This window comes from Emericellopsis cladophorae (genome assembly GCF_022114955.1).
Source record: "Emericellopsis cladophorae strain MUM 19.33 chromosome Unknown NODE_24_length_302009_cov_114_244240, whole genome shotgun sequence".
Taxonomy (NCBI): Eukaryota; Fungi; Ascomycota; class Sordariomycetes; order Hypocreales; family Bionectriaceae; genus Emericellopsis; species Emericellopsis cladophorae.
Window position 1 is genome coordinate 13,280 of NW_026250949.1, and position 26,593 is coordinate 39,872.

General features: G+C 49.4%; 7 protein-coding genes across 7 annotated transcripts; 2 read left to right on the forward strand and 5 right to left on the reverse strand.

Moving 5' to 3' along the window:
• Positions 1–5,711: 5,711 nt before the first annotated feature.
• On the reverse strand, positions 5,712–6,497 carry J7T54_002478 (uncharacterized protein; the record flags this gene model as incomplete). The annotated part of the gene is made up of 1 exon (XM_051506631.1): positions 5,712–6,497. The coding sequence occupies one exon, from the start codon at positions 6,495–6,497 to the stop codon at positions 5,712–5,714; it is 786 nt and encodes a 261-aa protein (XP_051361978.1).
• Positions 6,498–7,737: 1,240 nt separating this feature from the next.
• J7T54_002479 (uncharacterized protein) lies at positions 7,738–11,366 on the forward strand (the record flags this gene model as incomplete). The annotated part of the gene is made up of 8 exons (XM_051506632.1): positions 7,738–8,012; positions 8,084–8,230; positions 8,280–8,967; positions 9,014–9,022; positions 9,080–9,440; positions 9,536–9,657; positions 10,015–10,888; positions 10,942–11,366. The coding sequence occupies 8 exons, from the start codon at positions 7,738–7,740 to the stop codon at positions 11,364–11,366; spliced, it is 2,901 nt and encodes a 966-aa protein (XP_051361979.1).
• Positions 11,367–12,974: 1,608 nt separating this feature from the next.
• Positions 12,975–14,113, reverse strand: J7T54_002480 (uncharacterized protein; the record flags this gene model as incomplete). The annotated part of the gene is made up of 4 exons (XM_051506633.1): positions 12,975–12,985; positions 13,057–13,320; positions 13,497–13,817; positions 13,915–14,113. The coding sequence occupies 4 exons, from the start codon at positions 14,111–14,113 to the stop codon at positions 12,975–12,977; spliced, it is 795 nt and encodes a 264-aa protein (XP_051361980.1).
• Positions 14,114–15,406: 1,293 nt separating this feature from the next.
• On the reverse strand, positions 15,407–16,384 carry J7T54_002481 (uncharacterized protein; the record flags this gene model as incomplete). Its single annotated transcript, XM_051506634.1, has 1 exon — positions 15,407–16,384. One exon carries the CDS (start codon positions 16,382–16,384, stop codon positions 15,407–15,409), a length of 978 nt encoding a protein of 325 aa, XP_051361981.1.
• Positions 16,385–19,895: 3,511 nt separating this feature from the next.
• Positions 19,896–20,807, reverse strand: J7T54_002482 (uncharacterized protein; the record flags this gene model as incomplete). The annotated part of the gene is made up of 1 exon (XM_051506635.1): positions 19,896–20,807. One exon carries the CDS (start codon positions 20,805–20,807, stop codon positions 19,896–19,898), a length of 912 nt encoding a protein of 303 aa, XP_051361982.1.
• An 887-nt stretch (positions 20,808–21,694) lies between these two features.
• J7T54_002483 (uncharacterized protein) lies at positions 21,695–23,943 on the forward strand (the record flags this gene model as incomplete). The annotated part of the gene is made up of 5 exons (XM_051506636.1): positions 21,695–21,960; positions 22,020–22,149; positions 22,198–22,818; positions 23,437–23,629; positions 23,702–23,943. 5 exons carry the CDS (start codon positions 21,695–21,697, stop codon positions 23,941–23,943), a joined length of 1,452 nt encoding a protein of 483 aa, XP_051361983.1.
• A 630-nt stretch (positions 23,944–24,573) lies between these two features.
• Positions 24,574–26,543, reverse strand: J7T54_002484 (PiT family inorganic phosphate transporter; the record flags this gene model as incomplete). The annotated part of the gene is made up of 4 exons (XM_051506637.1): positions 24,574–24,645; positions 24,707–26,191; positions 26,309–26,382; positions 26,465–26,543. 4 exons carry the CDS (start codon positions 26,541–26,543, stop codon positions 24,574–24,576), a joined length of 1,710 nt encoding a protein of 569 aa, XP_051361984.1.
• Positions 26,544–26,593: the final 50 nt, after the last annotated feature.

Consider the following 26,593-nt stretch of genomic DNA (forward strand, 5'->3'; position numbering starts at 1 on the left):
ACAACTCGTTATCTGCCGCTGTTTGTCTTTCTTAACCTTCCTATAACAAAGGCATAGCCTCGTTGCGATACCTAAGTATTGATCGCTATATATAGCTCCTGTCGTGAGTTATAGCTATCTTCTAGAGGAAGATAGTTATCCGGAAATTGCGGCGTATGTTCGTTCATCCTAAGATAACGACAAAACGTGTAGTAACTAAGCGGAAGAGGATATTATGGATCGATTTATGAGTATCTAATATCTATAGATGAGCGACTACACCGCTTATTAGCACGGACAGGGGGACCTGGCAAGGCTGATATAATAGGAATCTTATTTGCACCCGCCCGGGTGTATCGTTACGTAAGCCTTACATGCACCCGTACGGGTGCACCTATGGGCTCCCGGGGTCTAGAGATAGCTAGAATAAAGCAATTAACACATAGAACGATCGACCACGAAAAAAGAATAACGTATATGTAGTTAAAGGCCTTAAAATCAGCCTCTTGATTATTAATTTAAATAGCCTTTTTCTAGGCCCCTAAAATCTACTATTTTCTCGATTATAAATACTTACACATACATATACTAACTCGGGCCGTGCCTCCACTACAGCGGTTACGTGTCCGATAATTAAGAGTCTCATTACCTCTATTATCTATTTAAATTCGATCACTATATCTTCCTCGAACGATACAACGAATTAGAAGGTGGTCCTAACTAGATTAATTAACTAGTATCGATAGAAGAGCCTATTTATCTCGAAGGCAAAGACCCTACGGCTCTAGGAATATATCGACCTTAATAATAAAGAGCTACCTACCTTTCTAAAGGAACCTATAATACCTACGTTCTTATTCGAATTAGAATCGACTAGCGTTTAGACCCGAAGCTTAGAGCCTACTAATACCTTCACGGAGACCGATAAAGCACGGCTTTAAATCTAACGTGGTCCACCACTAAGCGACGCACACCCCTAAGCGACGCACTTTTCCACGACCATAGGATAAAGAATATTAATTATACTACTATAATAACTATAAAAGACCGAAACTATTCAGACTTATATATATCAGATACTTCCGTATCTTCCTAGCACATACGCGTATTATACCTAGGCTTTCTATACTTACTATAACGCCGTGGAGCCCTCTCTATCCTAGTCCGCCGACTACTATTCTCACGCGTTTCACGCTCTACTTATTCCTATACCTCCTTCTAGGCTAATATATTATATATATCTCCTATAGTAAGTAATCCTCTAAGATATATATATGTTTTCTTAGCCCTCCGGCGCTTACTAAGTGCCTTATTTACCTTCTATAATATACGTATCTTAGCCATTATAAAAGTAACCGAGTACGCTAATACCTATATCCCTTTTATAAGCTAGTCGATAGTAATAAGAATCGGTATTAGCGAGCTTCCTTAGTAACGGGTAATCTGATTTTTAATATATTCGGATTATAAGACTACCTTTATTAGGTTCTATAGCGTCTAGGAGCACTAAGGATCGGTAGCTATAGAAAAAGGATTAGTTAGTATTAGCGTCCGTAACTTAATATCTAGCTTAGATATTATAGCTTTAGGTTCGAAAGGTACTAGGCCTATACCTCTAAAACCTCCTTTATTATTACTCTCTATTATAGCGGTAAAGTAAGCGGCTTTAAAAGCGAGGAAGAACTCGACCTTAGTAATATAGTTAATATATACTCTAATAAAGGACTCGATTTCCCGAACGTATGCTTTCTTTAAGGTACTAAAACACTTAATATCGAGTAGCTAGGTTAGATAAGATAAGTGAGTAGGTAGGCTAATAATAATAATATTATTCTCTTTATAGAAGGCTTCGAACTAGGCCGACTAATAGCTTTTATACCTATTAAGTATAATTACCCGATATATACCCTTTATATAAGACTTTATATACTTATCGAAATATTTAATCTATTTAAGGCCGGTCTTATTATCTATCTACTTATTAGAAGTTAGTTTAATAGCTTAGTCGAGTAAGAGGCCGCCCTTTATATCTTAGTTAGCGAGGTAGTGCGCGCCTTAAATAATAAGAAACAGCGGGAGGCACTACCCTTTACTATTAATATACTTAATTACCGTCGCTTATTCCCGATTACTAGGCTAAATTACCTTACCTCTTTTACATCGATCGGCGCGTGTTATTACTATAGATACGTAGATAACGCCTATTATAAAGCCGGTCTCGTCGAAATTATAGAAGTCGTAGTCGTAGATACCGTACTTCGCCCTTATATTATATATAAGCTTAAACCACGCGCGAATAAGCTCTAGATCTTCGTAGAGGGCTCTCTAAAAGTTATATACGCGATTAAAACGCGTTTTAAGTTCTAGTTATTGCTTAACGAACTTCTCGGCCTAGTGCTTACCGACGCGTCCTCCGTCGCGTCCCGCGAGTAATAAATTAGCTATATCTTTAATACTAGCGTATCGGGGCGCGAATCCTCGCGTATCTAGGTCTAATATATATCGAATAACTACCCGTTCTTTAGTAACTATTAATTAATAAGTTATATAACGTGTTAAAAATAGGGACCCAATGCCCCTATTAGGTGCCTTACGAGGCCCTCTTATATGACACTTGCAGGGGCCCCCTGGAACTTACAGGGATCTTTCAGGGGACTGATACAAGGGTCCACAGCGCTTACGAATTCGCTTATGAGTGCGCTTATGAATGCGCTTACGAATGCAGTGCTTCTGAAGCCTTTTATAATATTCGAAGGTTAGCACTGCCACACTCGCTATTACAAATCAAACCTTCTGTAATCTTCCACTAGGTTCGATTTGATCCACTCTTTTACAGGGCATTACAGCGCCCTCACGCCTATAAATATAGGCCTTTATTCACTACTAGATAGTTCTTTTGAATCAAGTCAAGTCATTCTTTTATCTGTTTGCCTACCCTAAAGATCATCGAATTAATAGCGATTTTCCTTCCACAGCGCCTATAAGAGTACTACTCTTTAATAACCTTAGCCTTATTTCGCGAGGCTAACGGGTGTATATATAGGATATAGCTATACCGCGTAGGTTACTACGAGAAACCGCGGATCCACCCGGAGTGCGAATTAGTATATACGAAAACTTAGGATATACTCCTAACGGTAAAGCACTCCGTAGCTATCCCGCCGGGCCACCGTAGGCTAGCCTTGAGTTAAGGGGGGGGAGGTAATATTACGGTTCTACTAGTTACTAGCGGCTAGGTATAAGACCTAGCCCAGTTCACCTAGGCATGTGACGCGTGCCCGCGAGGACGCATAGACCTCGCGGGGTCTTAATAGGAAAGGGGGACCGTAAATTCCTTTTTCTTTCTCTTTTCTTACCTTATCGTTAGATAGACTCAATCTAAGCTACCAAGTTGTTCCAACAGGGCTTAGCCCACAACAGATATGTATACTTCCTGCGCTCCATTACTATCTTTGCTATACTTCGCCACTTAACTTTTAAATTAATCTTAAACGCTTATTTTTAAAAACCTTGTTTAATTAAACTATACCGTAATTACAGAAAAAAGTAAGGTCTAAGGCTTGTTAGCTAGATAACTTTATACTAGCTTAATAAATTGTTGCTTTATAATACCGCGTTTATAAGCAATAAGAATATTATCTATATATCGTGCGTAATAATAGTATGAGTTCTTAACTCCATGCGGTATATAACTATGTAATTACATTACTCCTTACTACACTTGTTACTATAATAATTATAGCTCTTATATAAAACAATTAAGCTGCTCTCAAAATAAATATAAATATTAGCACTCGCTATATTAAGCCTATATCTATAATAACTATGACTATGTAGGGAAACCTAAAATATAATTCTTACCCTGAGTTCTTTCTTATATACATATAGACTAGTTGATATATTAAGGAAGAGAGAGCATTGACAAGACGGTTTCGCCCCTTAGGACGAATATAAATATATAGACTACAATATATAACGTAATCCATAAGCGAGTGCACTACCCAAGCGAGTGCACTACTTTCTACTATAGTATAATACCTTATAGTAAGATACCGAATTCCTCTATAGCATAGAATACCTATATCTTTATAAGAAAGTAGGATTATTCTTACTATTAAGTATCTCTAAAAAGATCTAAAACTTAGCCTTAGGGCCGTAGTAAGGATCTACGAAGTTAACTATATAACCCTTATGCGACGACGCGCTAGTCGTACGGCCCGACGCGATACCAGGCCTAATTTAATAAATTTAACTAAATTAAAAGAGAGGGTTATTATTTAGTATATTATTAAGCTAGCTACGCGATTATTTCCTCCTAGATTACGCGGTATTAAAGAAATAGCTAACTATCTACTACGCGTACGCGACGCGCTACCTATCGGGAAGAACTAGGTATAATCTTCGTAAGTATAGTCGTTACGATATCGGATAGCTATATAAGGGCTAAATTAGCCTAGCTTAATAATCGGGAGTGGTTAACTATAATCTAAGGCGTTAGCGCGGCCGGTTAGGCTATCCCGCTGTTTATTATCCTCGCCGTAAAATACTATCGCGCTAATTAGTACTAAGAGTATAATCTTCTAGCCGACTAGTATATCGTAATAACTAATAATAGCTAGACTACTAACGAGGTCGGTCTAGATTAGATTAAATACTTCGATTATTATATAGCGCCTCGTACGAAGGGTAGGTATCGGCTCCTAATCCTTAATAGCTATAAAAGCTATTACTCGACCGAATTCGAACTCTTTTATAAGTAATATAATATTATCACGCTCTATATACCTATATATTCCTCTTATATCCTTTAGCCGCTAGATATTAGCTACTTTAGCCTACTAAAGCAGGCGTACGGCCGGTAGGTTAAGGATCTAATGCGTATATATATCATATATATTAGCAAGCTCGAGTTCCTTTACGCCTTCCGTACGGCCTATTTTACCTCTATAACCGAGAAGAATATATAAGGAGGCTTTATAAGGGCCGGCCTTATACTATACGGCCTATCGAAGGGTTCTCTTAAAGCTTAATATACGGCTACGAATACTAACGCCCCCGGTAACTCTCCCTAAGATTAGGTAGCCTTAGGTCCCGAAGACGCTGTAGAATACGCACGAGGCTAGCTCGCAATTAGAGTATATTAAGAATCGAATCTCTACCTATTAGAATAGCTCTCCGACCTTAAGAATAGCTACCTTAGACTAATTTATAAAGGGGGTAATAGCTATTATATATCGGGTGGCTCTCCTAGAGGCAGAGACCTCTATACTTCGTAAGGCTAATAAGGCACTAAGCAAGCGCCGAAGAGTAAGAAAAACACGCGTATGGCTTAAAGGATCACTTAATGTGCGAGATATATAAGATCTAGTAGATCAAAAGGATCTAAATAAGTAGATAATAAAGGAAGAGCGCTAAGGTAGAGGGAGGGGAGGGACCGCTCGTGCGAAGCTTCCACGCTATAGTAATTACGGCGGGACTGGCTATAACGTACGAACCTGTTAGAATACTATAGAAAGGTCTGATATCTCTAATTCGGATGTGGTTATAGTAGCTAGTTAATTTTATAGTGGTTAATTAAATATTTTATTTATGTTTTGGTGGAAAGTGGTGCACTCGCTTGGGTGGTGCACTCGCTTGTGCATTACGTTACTTATATCAAGAACGGTTCTTTTTTTTACGCACGACCGGGCCGCTAGAAGTTTTTCATTAACGACATACGAACTTTGATCCCTTTATCGCAAACACGTCTTAAAGCTGTTGGCCGCGTTGATGGCCATGGTCTTGTCATGCATTGTCCCCTCCAGCTGATCGAAGCCCTTGACAGCCTTAATCACGTTCTTGTACATGTCTGTCTTGGGGTTTTTCAGGTCCGGGTTGGCCTTTACCGTGGCCTGCCACTTGAGCTTGTTGTAACCTGCGTTGAGGTAGTCGCTTTCCTTGTTGACGGTCTTCCAGACAACATCTTTCACCTGGCTCTTCATATGGTCGACAAAGTTTTCGCTGAGGGCGGCCTGTCGGAAATCAACCACTGCGCCGAGGACGGTTGCGGCGTTCGTCAAATGCCGCGTGACGCCAATGTTTCTCTTCTTGGCCCTCTCGTGGTCCTTGTCGATGATCTGAGCCAAGTCGTCCCACAGGCCGACTGTGGTCTTGCGCTTCTCCACGACTTTGCTAGTAAGAATGTCCCAGCTCTGGACAATGTCACGGAGAGCAAGCACGACGGCGGCTGCAGCTCCGGGAACGAACTGGAAACCGGCTTCTAGGTCGTAATACGACTCGTCGGACGATGCGTCCCCAAAGCGGATGAAGTTGATGAACTCGTCGAGAGTGCACTCCCCGTCGGGAAGCGACTTGCCTTCACAGTCCGGTGCGACATAACCGTGACCCGGTCCCCAAACCTTGACATCCAAGTCGTAGACAGTGTAGAAGTAGAGGATTTCTGCCGCTTCTGCTGCATCGGAAGAAAGGCAAGGCTGGATAAGGGCCAGAACACCCAGCAGGGTAGTAAAAGCCTTCATGCTGAGCCGCAGATGGTTTTTCAAACGCCGATAGAGGCAATAATTGACACTTGGGCAGATAAGTCTGGTATGGCAGCACACTCGTGGGAGGTTCAGACTGAGTCACTGCGACCATATTAGCAAGGATTCCTTCATACCCTCCAGCAGTCAGACCAAGAGGTACGTATGTGGGCTACTGCTAGATCTAGCGAGCGTAACTTACGATAAAGGGAGTTTGAAGGCGCCTTGTCCGGAACTCTCGTTTGTCGCCCGCAAGCGAGTCAGAGGAAGGCACAAAGTTAAGTAGTAAACAACCTTGATTTTAGAGAAAGCTGGCTGTCGCATGTCGTATCTAAGTCCAAAAGAACAGGTCGGTTGCGAATCGCATGAGAGACCAAAAAAATTCTGCTTATTTTGACACCGAGATTACACTTATGGATTTCCGCATGTAACCACTAATGCCGTTGCATCCGTAGCTTGCTTGGCTGTGGGACGACTCCGAGCAGGTACCATAATTAGGGTGTTAATTAAATTGATTTGAAGCTAGCCAAGACGTAGTTGTTGGAGCAGCCTTCCTTCTTTGACCAGAAAGGATCTGCTTCAATCTCCGCGTGGTCCACAACTAGTAGCTAACGCCATGGGGCCAAGCCTCGCCCCTTTTCTAGTGGTTCTTGAACCCTTACAATGCAACAACAGAGTAGCGCGATGCATATTAAGGATGATACCTATTAGTGGCTTTGAAGCTCGCTCGCGGCAATTTCGAATCCTTCGAATCCTTCGAACCCTTCGACTGCTTGGCGGCTGTTCGAAGTACCGAGGGTTGCCGGCTTGGCCCTGCACTGAACTTTGCAGGCCTCAAGATTTGGACGGACCGGTGGCTAAAAGCAGTACTGGTTCCCCACACGCCCGACCTTGGCATATTGCTGCCTAGCCAGACCCTCGGACTCCCACATGGTGGACCTAGTTCTGGGCTGCAGATTGTAGTATTTTTCTTTGCCAAGGTACAAGCTGACCCGCAGTAGCACCCCTACCTGATGGAACAATAGGACTGGGAACTTGTCGAAAGTGACAGGAACGGACCGCTCACGTGCTTTCAGCCGCGGAGTATCTCCTTGTATTTACATACCTCCTGGTAGCCCATTCATCGTCCCAAATTCTCTCGTTCAATCGTCAGAGGCGTCACGAGCAAGGGATTGTCCTGGTTCCGTCAAATACCCGACATTCTGCGCTCTAAGCCTGGGCTTTGCAGAAACCACCCATTATGTTTTCTTCCCTTACGCGTGCAGCACTCTCGCTGCTACTCCTGGCACCGGCGAGCTTAGCTATTATCACCCACCAAGGCCATGCTGTCTCAGGGGAAGATGCCCTATCTCAATGGCTCGAGCTCCAGGTCCCGGAAAACGAGACTCTGGCCGCCAGAGATCTGATTCACGGGATGAGCGGGTGGAACCCAACGTCGCTGCTGTCCAAGAGGCAACGCGAAGAGAACGGAGACGGCGCTCTTCTTTGCGAAAACGGCGAATGCGTCGATCACAGGTATGACTTGATCTGGCACGGCAGATGCCCCTTTCCCCGTTGACGGAAGCTGACCCATGTCATGAATCTAGCTGCTGCGGACCCGACGGGATCTGCGGATACGGCCCTGACTTTTGCGGTGAAGGCTGTCAGAGCAATTGCGACGCCACAGCCATGTGCGGAAAGTTCTCTGAGGGCGGAGACATTGCGTGCGGGCTTGATCTCTGCTGCTCCTGGGGGTGAGCTGCTCTCCGCTGCAGCGATCACGGCATGCTAACGATATTGCAGCGGGTGGTGCGGGACCGCCGATGTACATTGCATCGGTCCCAACGAATGGGCTCTATGTCAGGAAGACTACGGCAAGTGTGAGATTGTGAGGCCTGAGAAGTGTGGCTCCGGCTCCGGGACAGCATCTGGTCGCATGATTGGGTACTACCAAGCCTCCAACGTCCGCGACAGAGCCTGCAACAAGATCTCCCCTTCGCAGATCAAGACCACGGGCTACACGCATCTATACTTTGCTTTTGCGTCTATCAACCCCGGGACGTACAAAATTACGCCTTGGGACGATGGCGACGCTGAACTCATGCGCGAGTTCACCAAGCTCAGGGGCCAAGGCAGGAATCTACAGACCTGGATCGCCGTCGGTGGGTGGGCGTTTAGCGAGCCCGACGCGGCGACGGCAACCACTTGGGCGGACATCTGTGCCGATCAGTCCAAGCGAGCCATCTTCATTCAGTCCTTGATCGACTTCATGGTGGAATACGGATTCCAGGGAGTCGACCTCGACTGGGAGTATCCAGGAACGCCCGAGCGAGGCGGCTCGCGAGCCGACATTGCCAACTTTGTCACTCTGGTGAAGGAAATGCGCGAGGCCTTCGGCACCAATTATGGGATTAGCCTTACCCTTGCCCCCGATTACTGGTATTTGCGGTACTTCGATGTGGCAGGTCTCGACCCTTATGTTGACCACATGGTACGTCATGTACGCACTTTCCTTGACTAAAGCTAACATTTCGAAGGGATTCATGGTAAGCGAACCGTTTTGTGATTCTTCCCACCCCGCGGACTTTCTGACATTGAACTAGGCATACGATCTGCACGGTTTCTGGGATGCAGACGTGGATGCCCTTGGCTCCATCGTTCGCGGCCAAGCCAACATCAACGAGATCGCCAACAACACCCTGCCCCTGGCGTATGCCGGCGTTGACCCCGCCAAGATCGACATAGGTATTGCCTGGTACGGTAGAGGATACACCCTGTCTGATCCGTCCTGCAACACCCTAGGGTGTCCCTTTTCCGGCCCAAGCAGACCCGGCCGCTGCACAAACAGCGCTGGTGTCCTCTCACTGGTAGAGATTCAGCAGATGATTGCAGCAGGCGAGGCCAAGTCCAACATGCTTCCTGAAATTGGCATGAAGGAGCTTGTGTGGGACGATCAATGGATCGGTAAGTTAAGCCGCGACTCCATTCCCACCCCGCGCGATACATAGATCGGAGGACTGCTGTCGTACTTATATTGCTCCTTGTACTGACGCCGCAAGGCTATGATGACGACGAGACAGCAGCTCTGAAGCGTGCTTTCGCCAACGACAACTGCTTTGGTGGCCTCATGGCCTGGTCGGTCGACTTCAACTCTGGCGAAGGCGATAGCAACGACGCACCCGTGAGCACAAACGGCAGATGTGGCCCAGACAATGGCGGTGCGACCTGTCCAGGCAGTGGCTTGGGAGACTGCTGCTCCAGCACGGGATGGTGCGGATCGAGCGACGACCATTGCGGTGCTGCCTGTATCTCCGGAGAATGCCAAACAGGCGGCGAGACAACTACCGGACGTTGCGGCGCAGGCTTCCATGGTTTTACCTGTGGTGATTGGCCGCAAGGCAGCTGCTGCTCATCCGGCGGTTACTGTGGAAACTCTACTGTCCACTGCGGCGACGGCTGCCAAAGTGGATGCGACGGTTCGGACAGTGGGGATGGAGATGACGATGAAAATGAAGGAGACGGCACAGATGCCCCCGAGTTCACCCCCGACACTGATGCAGGCGAAGAACTCGAGCCCTGCTTCTACTCGCCCACCACGTTGGACCAGATCAACAACCTGGACTTCAGGAACGAGCTACCTACCCACTGCGTTGCCCAGTATATGACGCCGGTCCTTCACAACATGCTGCAGAAGGCGCTGGATCGCTTCCAAGAGATCCTGGACGACGGGTACGACGGGTACTTTAACACGTACGCCGAGTACCTGGTATCTGAGTCCAACTCTGTTGTGTATAGTTTCCTCAAGGAACACGGCAAGGAGTACTTTGATTGCACGGTCACAAAGCAGGTTTGGTGCTGCACTAGCTGCGACCATATACTCGAGGCCAGTTGCAGTGACTGCATCGAAGACTGCAACATTGAAAGTCCGTGGGACGATGGCTCAGAGTATGTTGAGCTCTCGAAAACCTGCCCTCCTGACACGAGTGGTGGCAATGATTGGAAGCAATCCATTCGCTGGAAGTTGAAAGAAGACAAGGAGGATGAGTGGTGGGCGGCCATCACGGCAGAGACAGGAGCACCAAAAGATGACTTCGTTTGGAGTGAGTATGGCAGGATCCGCAACACGCACCTGAGCGCCTCTTGCGCAAGAGAGTTCGCATACAACGGCATCGAGGAAATGTCTGAACCGTGCTACTACGAAGGGTTTTGGTTCGACAAGCCCGCAGTCGGAGACGGCTTTGAGGAGAGCGATGTTGTCAACCCGAAAGATGCGGTCGAGCAAGCCCTCAAGAACAGCACGATTCTGTTGGAGCCGCTCGCCACGGACTCCTTTGAGATTCTTGAAGGTGTATACGAGGACAGCGCCCGGGACCTCGTCGACGCTGTCCTGCTGCCCGTCCTCATGATTCAAGGTAAGGGTATGCCCCCTCCGGCCGTCCCCTCTTTCTAACGAGCTCGCGTACAGAATCTCTCACCTTTATGGAAAACGTCGTGGAAATGGCCAAAGAGATCGAGGAAGCAGAGAAGAAGACCTTGATTCTGAACTTGCTCTCCGGGTTCCTGTTCCTCTTGGGGGGCGCGGGATCGACCTTGGCGTCCGCCGGCATGCAGACCATCGGTCGCATCGCTGTGTACCTAAGCGAGCTGGGCGGCACCGGCATGGGTATCTACGGTATCATTAACGACCCGCAGTCGGCCCCCATGAGCATCTTCGGTTTCATCATGAGCGGGCGAAGCATTCGCGACGTGAACAATGTTGCAAATGCCGCGAAAATCAAGCGCTCCACCACGTACATGGAGCTGTCCGAGTTCAGCACCTACGTGGCGCGGTGGTCGGAGTCAGTGGAGGGTTGGAACAAAGCACCCAAGAAGTACGCCACGTGCGGTTAGCACTTTGGGATGCGAGATTGCTCTGGTAGCCCTGCTCTGTAGCTTTGTTTAATTCAACTACTTATATTCGCTTTTCGCGTAGGACCGGATCGTCCAATTCCGCCATGGAGCGCTGTGCTGAAAGCCTCCTATAGCGGTTGCTCCATCGCGGTATTTTGATTCAAGCTATAATCTTTCATTTCGTTCCGAGTTGAATCCCATGTGCAAGATGTCTCGCCTAATCTTCCTACAATGTACCCCTTGCTTGCAGCGGTTGGCTAGTCGTTGGAAAGGCTGCATGGATAATAGGTGCCGAAGGTACTAAGAAGCCTAATAAGGGAGTAATACCGTTGAATTGATTCTGGAATTATCTCCCAGTTCAAATCGAAATTAGGCGGATTGGATTCAGGTGGAGGTGGAGGAGGTGGCTAGTGCTAAGTTTGGGTAAGAGATGTAAAAACACTGAAATACGTGACAGATTACTATTAACGGATGAATTATTTAGCTGAATGATAATTCTTGAAATTAAGAAACGTTTACCCTGCATGTTAGTATTTAGAGTAGACTGTCGACCTCGTCCTAGGTATAGCTTAAGATCTAAAGTTAGGGTTGGCGCCTTTCTAGCCGGCGAGCCCTAGCTGTAATAACCGGCGCCTTTTTATCTTCTAAATAGGGACCCCGGTCTAGGTTCGCAGGTATCAAGGCACGTACAATTAAGTAGCGTCGTAACCTAGTAGAGGGTAGATATCTCTTTATATAGTTTGCATAAAAAAAGTCGACTTATAAAAAGATAATATTAATTAGCCCGTTATACTAAAATCGTATATATGAAAGGAGAGGAATGAGGGAAATAAAGAGTGTATATAATATTATTCGAGTCTAGAGAATAGAATAAAAGTAATAATAAACTAAGTATACTAAGATATCGTTAACTTAAGGGGTGGAGTTATAGTCTAGTGTAATAAGTAATGATCTATATATATATATAATTATATTATTAGCTAAGGAGCTAGTAAAGACTATGTAGAATAGAATTAGGTTTCTTATTTATTAAGTGAATGTAACACCGTGGCCGAAGGAAGTCAGCGGTGCAGTCACAAGGAATCACGGAGGCCTCGGATACTATGGCGTACCGCTATGTTAGTATTAATAATATATACCCGATTTATTAGTATTCTACCTAACCTCCGGATCTTCCGAGCGCTTTAGGTATAATATACTTACTTCTACCTATAGAGGGAGAAGTAAGTTTAAGTTTTATAAATATACTACCTATACCTTCTCTCACTACCTAATCTATCTTACCATTGTTATAGTGAATATTATATATTAAATAATAATTACTTATGATTAATAAGTATTGTCTTATTATGGTTAATTTTAGCCGCTTAATATCTATATTTATCTAATACATATAGTTTAGCCCTCAATTATTATCCTTAAGGAGAGCCTTAAATATTTTTCCCGGGTTAATAGTATAAGCCAAAGAGTTACATGTAACTATATTATAGACTTAGAGGAAAGATACTTATGAAATTGGTAGTCTCGTAAGAAGAGCGTAACTAGAAGCTAAATCCTAAAGTCTCTACACTTCTCTTTTGAGATGTCCTCAAACTGTGCGCTTATAGCTTAAGTGATATCTATTGCTCGTTAAAGTATACGGCAACATGAGAGACCATAAGTCCCAAGCCCATCTCTGCCAAATGTGTACCTTTTTTCAAGTTGAAGTTCTCACCCATGTGTCTGGTCCCCTCGTTCGGCTCAGAGCCACCGTCCCAGTTTGTTCCTACAGCGACCTGAAGAATAGGGAAGACGGGCTGATGGGCGAGGGACTCCCACGCAGTCCTATCCCCAATGTCGCGGCCCGCGACCTTGAAGTATTGCTTGCCATCAAGAAGGAACTGTATCTCCTCATCTTTCCAATTGCCGTTGGAGCTCTTGCGGTCGATGCGTATGGCCCACGTGTGCCATTCGCCTGCCTCATAGTCAGCATAAATTCAAAAATCTAGAATACCCTCCATGATTCCTGCTCAGACCACTCCATGGTGCTGCTGCACCTCGGCCTCCCCACCATCAAAATTTCAAGGTAAAAAGCAGAAGTGACAGAGTCCTGATGCTACTGCAAAAGCCCCATGGAGATTTAAAACTTACCTCGGTTAAAGTCGGCCTTGTGGCCTTTGCCGCCCCGCATGCGGACGCGGTCAAGTTGAAAATGGAGAGCAGGAATCGAGTACGGCTTACCCGCTGCATTCTCGAAAATATCAATTTCGCCGCAGCCTGGCCAGGATGCGTCGCCCCCCTTGCGGTATGACTTTCCAAGGAGCCAGAAAGAGGGCCAGACGCCCGATTGGAGTTTCTCTGACGCTTTACTGACTTTGAGTTGCGCCTGAATAATCATAATTCTATTGTCGGGGGCGTGAAAGTCTTTCTTGCAGTAGAGGCGAGCCGACGTCCACTTCTCTCCGTCGTATGCTACACGAGTAAAAGAACGGAAGGTCAGCTATGTTCTGAGCAAAATGACTGAGTAAGTGGGTTGATATGTGTTCAACCGGCCATATTGAGCACTCACCGGGACAAATGATGAGCTGTTCCCCGTCCTGGCAAACCACGCTCGTGTCGTCTTTGATGAATGTTTGATCTTCATTATTGCCATCCGAATTGGGACCTCGATTCACACTCTCCCACCTGTGGCCGTCCGGCAGAGAGCCCGAATTCCCCTGGAAGTCACTAGCCCAGTGACGAGTGAAGCCTTGGAGCTCGGGAGCCATGATGTCGGATGAGGTAGCGAAATTAGAAGCAAAACTGTATCGAATGAGCGTTGATGTCTGCAGTGTCTGTCTGTCCGACCACAGCTATTATTATCGAATACTTTGTTCTGAGTTTCAATTCCTGGGAGAAGAGCACTCTTTCGTCTACTTATAGTTGGACTCATTTTAGCTTATTTACGTCCTTGCTATCTGGATCCGTCTTGCTTGATAAGTTATACACCTAATGCAGTATCTCGTAAGAAGACCATGATGTCTCGTCAGAGACTATTGTCTTGTACTACGTAAGTAATGTCCGTACGGCTCTATGGACCAAATCTAGTCAATATCCAGAGAAGCTCCTATCTTGATTGGCTCGGAAGGGTCCGCAATGCGTTCGGAGCGGGCCGGTTATACGAGGCATCCTGGTGATTGATAAATGTAAGGTGCATGGTCAGCCTCGCCCGCTTCTCTGTGCGGCTGTTTGCTGTGCGAAGTAAGCTCCTGAGGCAGCCTAGCCGCAGCAAATGGATTATTATCGTACGAGAAAAGAAGACAAATCTACGGTGCGCTTCAGCCGTGTGGACAAACCGCGGCTGGGCATTTCATACGAGATTCCTTGCCCGGCCGACGAAGAATAGCGGTGTTCCAATGGTCCGATGGCCAAGACGGGGTGTCCGTCTCGACGAACATGTGGGAAGAATACTACAGACTGACCCCGGGCTACAGCGGCTTCAATTCAACGTCGCCTTTCTCGTGACTAGACTGCTCATAGTCGAATTGATTCCCCAACGACGTACAGCTCTGGCAATGGGCAACCATCACGAATCCGTTCATTCCGATGCCAACAAGAAAATACAATTGATAACCTTCAGATTCTCTCTAGTCACTGCATCTGTCACAGATATCCATCAGAGGTCACAAAAGTCGCCACCATGCTTGATCCCAAGCAAAAACAAAGTCGATATTGTATATCCGGAAACGGAACCACGATGGGCGCAGTAGGTACCAGAGTAGCCAGAGGCAGGGGGGCCCGAAGGCGTCACGGGAAAAGTCGGCATCGGGGGCGCTGACTTGCATTATAGTATTGCTGACTTGCATCATGTTAGTGCTGACTTGCATCATGTTAGTGCTTATCTGCCGCTTTTACAGATTCTTCCAGTTGCACACAACCCTTCGCACATCGCTTGGTCCTGGACTCCGGGCCCGGATACGCCAGAAAGTGTAAAATCGTGGGAGCTGGCTTAGGTCTTCCGTCCACCCTACCCCTCGCCTTAAGCCGCCACCGACCGTGGCTCTCCTCCATAGCACATGCCCCTAGAGCTTGACATGGTGCTTGTTCTGGCTGCGCTTGTGCTTGTGCTGGCTGCGCCTACGTCTGCGCGCAAAGCTCTGGACGGGTGCGGTGCTCTGCGCCGCGGTGCACTGGTCCTTTTGCGCGCTGCAGTCGGCCACGGTGAAGTCGGCGCCGCCCGCGTTGGCCACGTTGGCGCAGCCGTTGAATTGGCGGTCGCACGAGCGAGCGGCGGCGGCGGCAAAGTTGCCAAAGGTCGACCCGCCCACGAGGAATGGGCGCGCGTCGTCGCCCGAAAACTCAATCGGCTCAATGGCCTTGCCCAGGCTGCCGGTGAAGCTCTGAATGTCCTGTATGTTGTCATTGTTGGCCGGCGGCACAGCAGGGCAGCTAGCGTTAACAATGGGCGGCTGGTTCACCTCGTTGCCTGCGTCCTCTTCTGCATTGTCTTTGTTGCCAGCCTCGCTGCCAGCCTCCTCATCCGCAGGGGGTGCAGCGCTACCTCCACTCTGCGCGGTAAACGTCTCAAAGCCAATGTCCCGCAGCAGATCAGCCTGACTTCCCGCCTGGTTCACGGGCGTGGTGAGACTGGCGGCACTGGCGTCGTTGACTGCAGCCGCACCGTCAACAGCCGGGTCAATGAGCGGCACGATGCCACGCAGTCCCTCGTTGGCGGGCAGACTAGGGTCATCGCAGACGCTGGGGCGGTCGACGGCAAAGGGATTGAAGTTTTTCTCCGCCTGGACGAGCTGCTTGGCGGCGTCGAGGGCACCATCGGCATCACCACCCAGCGCAGCGACCTGGTCCGCGAGGGTCAGCTTATCGCAGGCGTTGGCGCCGGCCAGGAGGGCACGAATGGACGCGCCCGCCAACGTCGCCGCCTCGCCGCCCCCGATGCTGCTGATGACACCCTGCACGGCATTCTCCTGGTTGAAGCGTGCCTCGACGGCGCCCGAGAGGGCGATGCTGCCGTACAGGAAGAGCTGGAGACCCCTCGACATCGCGGACTGCGAGAGATCCTTTCTCGTTTCAAAGCGATCGTTTCGTTGGCTGAAGGGAAAGTCCGTCCAGCGGTGGGTATCACAGAAATAAAAGGATAAGTGAATGAAAGGACCGGCCTGCGGATAGACAAAGCCTTGAAAGTTGGAGCGAATGCGCCGAGCTTGTCCTGGTCAGTCCTGGCTTCCGGACCCATTATATACAGCCTGGCGAGGTCTCTGCGTGTCTGACGTCTGCCATTCTGACTAGAGGTTAACATCCTGAGGCTCTGACGCTGCACTATGGTGCCTGAGACAGGGCGCTTGAGGCTGACGCTGGTCGGCCAAGGGGATGATGCGAAACGGTGCATTTGGTGCTCGTGCAGGAATGAGCGAGATGCGTCTCAACCGTTCGTCCTGGCTTCGGATCGAGTGGAGTCTGAGCGTCTCTGTTGCGCGAGATAACAGTCTGTGAGTCGTCGAGTGATGTTTGTATAGGAGCTGCCGTCTGATATCTGGCGCCCCTGAAAGGGCTAGAGTCTAGAGAGTCAAGGACTCCAGACACGGATGAGACGCGGACTTGGCTGCGCTCGCGCGGCGCCCAAGCCATCCGGTTTCAGAATCCTAATGTCCACTGCGTGGTGGAGCGGCGGTGCCTGACCACTGGCGTGCAAGAATGGCATTGAATGTCGTTTATGTATTAATAAGCTCACAAATACTGCAAATTCAGCATTTTCTTTTTTTTGAAGACCTAGCCAAGTTGGTGGACAGGCAAGGGATTGGCCTACCCTGCACATTCACTGCTATTGCTCTATCAGCGGTCTCGCAATCTGGGAAGGTCCCTCATGAATTAAACCAATGCATCCCCCCTAGAAAATTTTCTCATAAGGTACTGAAATCCTTAGGACTGAACCTCTCACGTTGCTCCAGCTCGATAGCGTTGTCCGGCAGAGGCTTGAGCTTATCGGCGCTAATTTTGGCTCGGACCTGCTCCTGCTCGCGGCTAATGTTGCTCCAGAGAGGGCTTCAAGCATGTTTCATGAGAATGCTGGGCTCGTCTGACGTTGTTTGGCGGCGGCAAACCGGCCTTTCATATCCGGAACCCGGACTCCGTACTCACGATACCCCTATGACGCCAAGTCCCATCGCCAGCCGCCATCAATAGGTTCCAAGCTAGGGAAGTTGTCGGCCGAATAAGAACCCCAATAGAACATGTCATATCCAGAGGTCTAGCCCCGTAAATCTGCAGTCTGTCCGAGCATAGAGGAACGGGGATACACGGTAGAGTCGCAGCCTTTGACGTTGAGAATAAAGAGTGCGGATTTGCCGACATGGATGCTGTTGATGATGCTGTCAAAGGCAGTGCGAGACACGTTTACAGGAGAGCAAAAGATCTCAGAAGACAGATATAGAGGCTCTATTGTAATTGTGCCTCCCGGATTTTTCACGAAGTTGTCCTCGTCTGGGCGAAGGGGTGCTATCGCGTAATTGTGTGTGGTGAGGGGAGCATATGGCAGATTGAACCATGTAGTGTGATGGTTCAGTCCTCTCGTGTCGTTATTCGGTATGTTTAGCTGATCGGGGAGTTTCTCTAGCTCGGATTGGTTGCTGGATGGAATCCCAGTTGTCTGGTTGATTGACTCGATGGAGAATATGGCGCTTTGCAAAAGAATTATAACGCACATAACGAGGTTTTTACTCAGACAAGAGATAAAGACTGGCCAGTGTCTGATAAGCGCAGCTTAATACTATTGCAGTACTCAAATCTAAATGAAGTTGATCTCACATGTTTAGAAGAGCCTTCATCTGTTTTTCTAGACTTCATATCAGTTAGCGTTCGGGGAGACGTTGTCTCACGTTGGTTAGAGAACCACGAAGCTTCGGAAGGCGGGTCAGCGGACTGCTCGCTGTTTGGTCTATCGTTGTTGGCTAAACAAAATTTAGCTCTACAAATACAGGATTTGATGTGGTGGATGAAAGTAAAGGATTAACAGCTTGGTCGCTGTCACCCCAGCCCTGAGCACCGTACAGCTAGGTTGGTCGTGTCGGATCACGCATGGTTACGTCCTCAACGTTGGAGATCTAGATCTTGTGGCGCGAGGATACATAATTTGCGCGGCCAGCTGTTTCGATTCTTCCCGAACTACATCTCTATTCGATATGCGCGAGAAAGCCAGAGTCCCTGAGCCCCTTTGCCGCGCGCGCTTGAACCGGTCTTGAGTCTTGGCAAGTAGCGTTACACCTCTCATATACTTGGAACCTGCATCGCGGTCCAGCTTGCCGCAAGGCTTCAATTTGGTGAGACGGAATGTTGCAAATGCAGTCCGGGTTGTTCACTAATTTCTCGCGACGAGGATATTCAGCCTTGGGATCTGCAAAGGGCCGACGCCCGAAGAGAAGCAGAGGTTGAAGATACTGTCAGTCCTAATCTACTGTATCAGGAACTGATCCACACTGCAGAACTACGGTGTTCGACGAATCCAATCCGTGCGTTTGCAGTGCCTCTATACCTTCCCAGTTTTGGACGGATGATGTGCTCCCCAAAGCGGAGATGTCACTATCTCGGCTCCGATTGAACGGATCGCTGCCTGCTGTTCACTGACAATATCTGTCCTGTGAAGGGTCGGGCTAGAGTGTCAGTTGCGAAGAGTGAAGAGGTGCACAATGCCTGCGACGGCTGCTCCGTCGCTGTGAGCCTGTGATCACGTATTCACAAAGCCGTTGCGCAACTTAGGGGTTACACGCTGACTTTATTGATATCTGAGTGTCTCGAGTCTGTTCCAGTCCCGCAGGCTTGTGAAGCCCGTTACATGTATTGTGTGCCGTCACTTTATTACGCGCTGACTTGGGCACGAGGCGGAAGGCGTCAAGGTATCAAGGTACTGGTCCCACCATCCTACGTCGCCTTCCAAGGCTTGCCTAATTTGATGCAGGTGTCTAATTTCCCACAAAGCAGAAATATCGTGTGCAATTTGGTCGTCCTCAGAGCATGGGAGAGGTTACACAGTCCAGCAGTCTAATTTCCAATGTCACGCAAGGACGTCAAACACGGGCTCGTGCGTACATGTGCACATATCCTCTTTACAAATCGTTTCGATTTGGGCTACCCTATGCCATCTAAGTCGTGCTGTAGATGCGAGCAGCAAAATGGGGAATGTGGGGTTGGTACTGAATTTGTCGTGGTGTGGGGGTTTCGGGATTCACTCAGACGCTGCTAGCTATAAGCGGCGTACTTCTCTCAGTGCCCCTTTCGTAATTCAGCAATTTGAGCCTAAGCATGCATGAGTAGGGTTGGAGGCTGCTAGAGGTCATCTTGAAAAGAATAAGACACACATGTAGATCAGGCTGGATGAATGGATAATGGATATTGCAGGGCGGGAGTGAGTCCGATCTTGGTCTGAGAGTTGCAATAATAAGCATCACAGGATAGGATTCCCAAAGTCTATGAAGTCATCCATGTGACACTATCAACCCTCCCCGACGCTGTGTCCGAGATCGAACGGAAACCGGACTCTGGAAGTGTGTATCGTCATACTCAAATCAAGACCCGAAACTTAAACAAATTCCGTTCAAGTATGTCTTGCTTCTTCTGCTCCAGTTCCTCCATATCCCAGCTGACAGAGGCGAACCTGCCGGAGAGCCAGTCCCGTCGCTCGCAGGATAGCCAGACTAGAGTGTCGGCTGCCAGCTCCGGCGTGTCGGTCAAGACATCATGCCTGTCTGGAGGCATGTTCATGGCTAACTCAGTTTTGATGCCACCGGGGTGGAGTGAAATGGCGATCAGGCCCTGCTGATAATATTCCTTGTCGATGAACTCTGTCAGACGGCAAAGGGCAAACTTGCTTGTCTGGTACCCCGAGGCGCCAGGGAACATGACATGGGCACCCCCACTGGTGATGTTGATGAGTGTCTTGGTTGTGGATTTGAGGAGAAAAGGCACAAAATAGTGGGCGACGAGATAGGTGCCTTTGATGTTGACCTCCCAAGTCCACCACCACTCACTTGGCTTGGACTCGGCAATGGGTTCCCACTGCTCCAGATAGCCGGCATTGTTGATCAGGATGTCGAGACTACCGTCGAGCATGTTTGCAGCAGTCTCAGATGCCGCCTTCACCGAGTCATCCGACGTTATGTCGGCCTTTATGGAGTGCACCAGCGGCTGGCATCGGTTTGCCTTCTTGGCGGCGTCCTTGACAGCTGCCTCGACGTCGGCCATGTCAGAACGAGCGATAAGAAGGATTTTCGAGCAGCCCGCAACGGCGAAGCTGATGGCGGTCGCCTTTCCAATGCCCTTGGAGGCGCCCGTGATTAGGACAGACTTGCCTGCAAGGTTGGCTTTGGCGGGATTGATGAAAGGGTAAGTATCCTTGTGCGCTGAGACATACCTAGCCACGGCAGGCCAGTTGGTCTCGCGTAGGCATGGATCCATGGCCGACATGTTGATCATAAAAAAGACTGTGAAGGTGCAGGTGAGTGAATGGGGTGAGGATACTAGGGATATTCAGCATTTATGTGTATTCTGCCTTACTATCTTGTAGCTCCTTTATATCAACGCTCAGTAAGTGTATACTTCTCCATATTTCCGGCCTTAAGTCCGACTCTGTTTTAATCCTCTGTGGCTCTGCACCGTCTACAGGAAGTACACAAAGCCCTGATCGTTATGTCCGGTCCTAACCCCGGTCCAAAATCATCATTTCATACCTCTGACACGAAGACAATTCTGGTCGTGTGTGCGTCGTACATAGGAGATTGTGTTCCAAGTCCTAGACATTGATCCTGCAGAATTCTGATATGAAACCTCCTAAACCCAGGGCTTATAAGCAAATCTACGGGGTATGCGCTCGGGGCAATCAGGCCATCGATATCATAGCTCACGACATACCTATATTATTCGCTGTTTCGCTCGCGATTAAGGGATGAAGATTAATTCAGCGTGTATGTTGATATAGGAAGGGAGAATTTAGTACTACTTATCCCCCGTACAAAGTAAAATATCCGAGCGCGCGCCTGCCTCGGCTCGCTACGGCGCCGCAACTCCGCCCCCGGTCCCCACTTGCACCCGCAAACTCCGTGGACACGGATTTGCCACGTCATCGCCCGTTCCGTCCATGACCTTCCAATACAATACAACTATTAATTAGTAAGGAGCCCTCGGCCCGTCACTACAGTCTCCACGTCTGTAGCCCCATAGTCCTTGCGTCATGACAATTTTCTTCATTAAATACACATTTACATCCTCTATCAAGATTCCTAGCTAATTAAAGTCTGCTTCCTAGAGCCCTTGGTCCCTACAATTGCAGTTACCCGTACTCTTACACCCAAATCATATCCACCATGACCACCAAGGCCGTCGTTTTTGTCGAGAAGGGCAGGGCAGAGGTCCAGAGCGTTCCCGTGCCCAAGCTGCGCGATGAGTACATGCGCGTTAGTGTCAAGGCCGTCGGCCTCAACCCCACCGACTGGAAGCACATTGACATGCCCATGGCCGATGCTGGAGCCCGGATCGGATGCGACTATTGCGGCGTCGTGGAGGAAGTAGGCAGCAAGGTGACCAAGAAGTTTGGCAAGGGCGACCGTGTCGCCGGCTTTGCACATGGAGGGTGAGTCTGCGCTAGGCTATGATACTCCGCCTTGTTGAAGTTGGCGCTGACAAACGTAGCGACCTTACGCAGCATGAGAACGGTGCCTTTGCCCAGCAGATTGTCGTCAAGGGCGATGCCCAGATGAAGCTGCCGGACAACGTCAGCGACACGGACGCTGCCACGCTGGGCGTCTCCGTCGTCACAGTCGTACGCAAACCTGACTCCCTTTCTCTTCTTTCCCGCTAACGCCAGCAGGGCCAAGGATTGTACCGCACCCTCGGTCTGCCCCTGCCAACCGAGCCCGCCCACAACGAGGATTATGTTCTCATCCACGGTGGCAGCACAGCCACGGGCATCTACGGCATTCAGTTCGCCCGCCTCTCCGGGTACAAGGTCGTTGCGACCGCGTCGCCCCATAACTTTGGCTACCTCAAGGAGCTGGGCGCTGAGCAGGTGTTTGACTACAAGTCGCTCACTGTCGGCGAGGATATTCGCAAGTATACCGACAACAAGCTCAAGCTGGGCTGGGACTGCACCGGCTCTGGTAGCAAGATCATCGCGAGCGCTCTGAGCAGGGACGGCGGCAAGTACGCCGCCATCATCCCCCCCAACGAGGACGAGATTAAGAGCGTCAACCCCAACGTGGACGGACCCCACACCACACTCGGATATGCCGTCCTCGGCGAGTCCTTTTCCAAGTTTGGCAAGGACTTCCCCGCCCAGCCCGAGGAGTATGAGTTCGTCAAAAAGTTTACTAGCATTGCCCAGCAGCTCCTCGTCGACGGCAAGCTCAAGGCGCCGCGCGTTATCCTGAACAGGGGCGGCACCGGCCTCGAGAGTGCCCTCAAGGGTCTCGACGAGCTGCGGGGGAACAAGGTCAGCGCTGGAAAGCTTGTCTATACTTTGTAGGGGAATTTTATGCAGCAGTATGAAGAGCACAGATTTGCTACAGCAGATTGAAGAGTCGAGTCTGTGAATGGAGTCGATGCAGTGTTGTCCTAAATATGACGAGGCAAGATACAAACATGAAATATTTGCCCGCCACTGTCAAGTTATCGCTCATTAGACAATAATTTCACATGAGTCGCCTGCCCCGCCCCCGTAGTGCGTGGAGGGAGCGGTCAGCGGTCAGCGGTCAGCGGGGATATTAGAAGATTGGTGCACATCTTTCTAGACGCATCTTCCTGCTTCACACGCGCTCTGTCCCGCTCTGCTCACTCAACCTCATATTTTATCATTTGACAACCAGTCGACACACAATTGCCGATATGTCTCTCATCATGAACGCCGAGGTCGACAAGCTCGATGGCCTTGCGCCGCCTGCCAGGCCGTCTACAACTGTGGCCGCGCATTCCAGAGGCCGCCAACCGTAACGACCACAAGTTTCTGTGCAAGGTCATCAAGTAGGCCCGTCTAGGTTACGAACATGAAGAATAAAGGTTGAAAAATATGCCTCCCGATATTTTCACGCCTGCTGGGGTATTTGAAACCCAGCTCGGCCGCTTTGGGGATATCCTCGCAACAACACCATACATGGATGCGCGGTACTCGTACGTCGACACGCTGCTGCACTGTTTCGGTAACTCGGGCGACCCCTTCGATGTATTACAGACTGCGCTCGACCATATTTTTGACATGCTGCTCAAGGATCGCTCTGATAGTTCGGCCGTGGGCAATATAATCCCCAGTATGTACATCCGCCTTGGCTGTGACCAGGACGCGTACGACTTCGCCGAATAGCATACTGTTACGATTCAAGATATAAACTATGATCATGGCGACATAAGCATTCCTTACATCGACATCGAGAAAGCCGGCATGTTTGAGAGCCTGGATGTGGCATGGCTGGACGAGCACTCAATGGAGCTCCGTCCCGTCGTGGTTGTTGCGCTCACCAAAGTGCGAATACTGCTCTATTTGCAGGCCATGCGTAATTCAGACATGCCCCCCGCGGCGTTTTTCCTGCCGAGATTCGAGACCTCATCCGTGACCAGCTTGTGAGCAGTGTCATGCCCTCGCGACCTAATGTCCTACTGGCTAAGCCTGCGGAGACGGCGCAGCTAGCAGACAAGATCAGAGGTCAAATCAGAGAGTTATATAGGGCCAAGCAAAGAAACAACACGTACTTCTAGAATCTTCTTGTGGAGGAGCCTGACGCCGGTGTGTTCCAGCGCCCGAGTGAGGTTTGCAATTCGGGAACGCGGGACGGGGCATTAATCGCGTTCCGCTGCATACACATGCGCTGCCTGGTATGAGACACGCGGGGCTGTGCGCGTGCTACAGAGACTGGCAAAAGTTGATCCCCAACAGTAGGCGCACAAAGCGTTCGTCAGTATGTCGCTTTGTCATAGGAATGCGATCGACAGAGTCGACACTCACAAAAGCTGCGCAATATCGACGCGGGAAGGCTCTTTTATGATTGAATGTTCTCCCGAAATCAGGATGTGACACGAAGTACGCAGCGGCTATTGGCGACACAAATATAATAGTACAAAAAGGACTGGACTGAAGTCTATTACAATGAGAGGGAAGGGTACTATCGCGGAACAGTAGTCCGATGGCAATCGGGGGCAATGATTGTCCTCCTTGAAAAGGGCTTCTGCGAGGTTAAAGGCTGGTTGATTCCTGCACTCAGTGATTCCACTGAGGGACATTGATCGCCATCCCCATGATAATGCCAGCCACAAGTCCTGCGCAAGGAACCTGTGAAGAGACTGTTAGTAACTGGAGCTGTCAAATCATCTGCCAAAGGGAAATCGCTTACAGTCAAACACCATCCAAGGAAAATCTTGCCGAGCTGCTTCCAATTGATGGACTTGAGGTCCCAATTGACCAGAGCGACACCAACAACACCTCCAGTGATACACTGCGTCGTGGAAACTGGCAGACCGTAATTGGAAGCCAGAAGGACAGTGATAGCCGCTCCAAGCTCCATGGCAAAGCCACGGCTGGGCGAGTGCTTGGTGATACGGTTTCCAAGGTTGCGAATGATGAAGTAGCCGAATGTCCAAAACCCAACGCCGAGGGTCAGACCACCAACGGCCTTGATCCAGGTGGGCGTGTCTGTCTTGGCGCTTGTCACTCCGCTCTTCCAGGTCATGTACTCAGTGGTGAAGGGGCCAATGGCATTGGACACGTCGTTGGCGCCGTGGGCAATGGACATGATCATGGCAGAGCAAACTTGGGCCGTGGTCCAGAGATGCTCAACCTTGTTGTCAAATTGAGGAGCACGCGCATGAACATCTTCCAAGCCTTTGCTCTGGTGGTGAATGACGTCGCGGGTGATGCCGTAGGTGAGAACAAGCTTAGCAGTCGCAAACAGACGCTTGGGGTGCATCCAGGGCAATCGGTCGATAGCCTCGAGAGACCTTTGTCGCTTCTCGTCGACGGCTGCTTGTGGGTGTTCACTAGCAGCGCGAACGTTGTTCTCTTCAGCCGGGTTCTCCAATGGACCTTTCTGGTGCGCCGCATTGTCAGAGGACTCGGTGCGTGTGTTCGACTCCGAAATTTCGTCGTCCTTCTTGATGTAATCGGTGGCATAGTAGTCGATAGTGACAGGCACGGTGGAAGAGCCTGGCCAGTACAGGCTGTATTCTTCCTTCCAGAGCAGGGGGCCCATTGGGATATGCCAGAACCGAAGGCGGCTGTCCTCTTTGACGAGTTTGGCATGGAAATAGGGCAGGAAGAAGACAGCCGAAATGATCCACACACCGGCGAAGACGCCAAGAATGATACCACAGATCTTGCCAGTACCCATCTCTTCAGGTGTGGGGATGCCATGACCGCCATCCATAATGATGAAGAGGGATAGAACACCAGCGGTCAGTGCATAGTAGAATGGAAGAACATACAGGGCCATCTTCATGGGGTTCTTGCGGTCGTGGACGAGGACGCGGATGCTTAGCATGATAACAGCACCAAAGCCAGCACCGATTAGTGGTGCGATACCCCATGAAGCTGCAATCTGGCTGACACTGTTGCTCTCCCAGTCCCACTTGACTTGAAGGTCAAGAGCAATGCCGACGCCGACGAGGGCACCCACGAGACTTTGGGTTGTCGACACTGGAAATCCCATGCGAGTGCAGGCCGTCAACCACAGGGCAGAGCCAGCCTCGGCAATGACCATGGCAAGAATCAGGGTACCCGGGGAATCAAGGAAGGGCTCGAGGTCAAAGACACCCTTGCGGATAGTCGCGGTGACCTTTTGGCCGAGTGCGATGGCACCGATGAACTCGGTGACGACAGCGAGCTGTATTCATGACTAGTCAATAGAAATATTCGGGTCTCAGGTAGGCTTTGCTGCATGTCAAGGGCTGCATGTCAAGGGAGGTTGTGGTATTGGGGATGGAGGGAGCGAATGACATACACATCCAGCCTGGACCAATGTCAAAGACTTGGAGCTAACAGAGGTAGCATAGGAGTTGGCGACATCGTTGGCGCCTGTGTGTTAATACAGACATGATCAGCCCAGGTTTCCAGAAGATGCTGTGAGTTCTAGATAGGTCTGTGAGAGCGCACTTACCGAGACTCCAAGCGGACAACAGAAAAAACAAGGTTCCAATGGCAAAAAGCCAGTCAAGGCCATGCATAGTGCCCGCCATGGTTTCGGTCGTGTCGTAGAAGGGAAGATGCGGGCAATAGCTTCGATTCT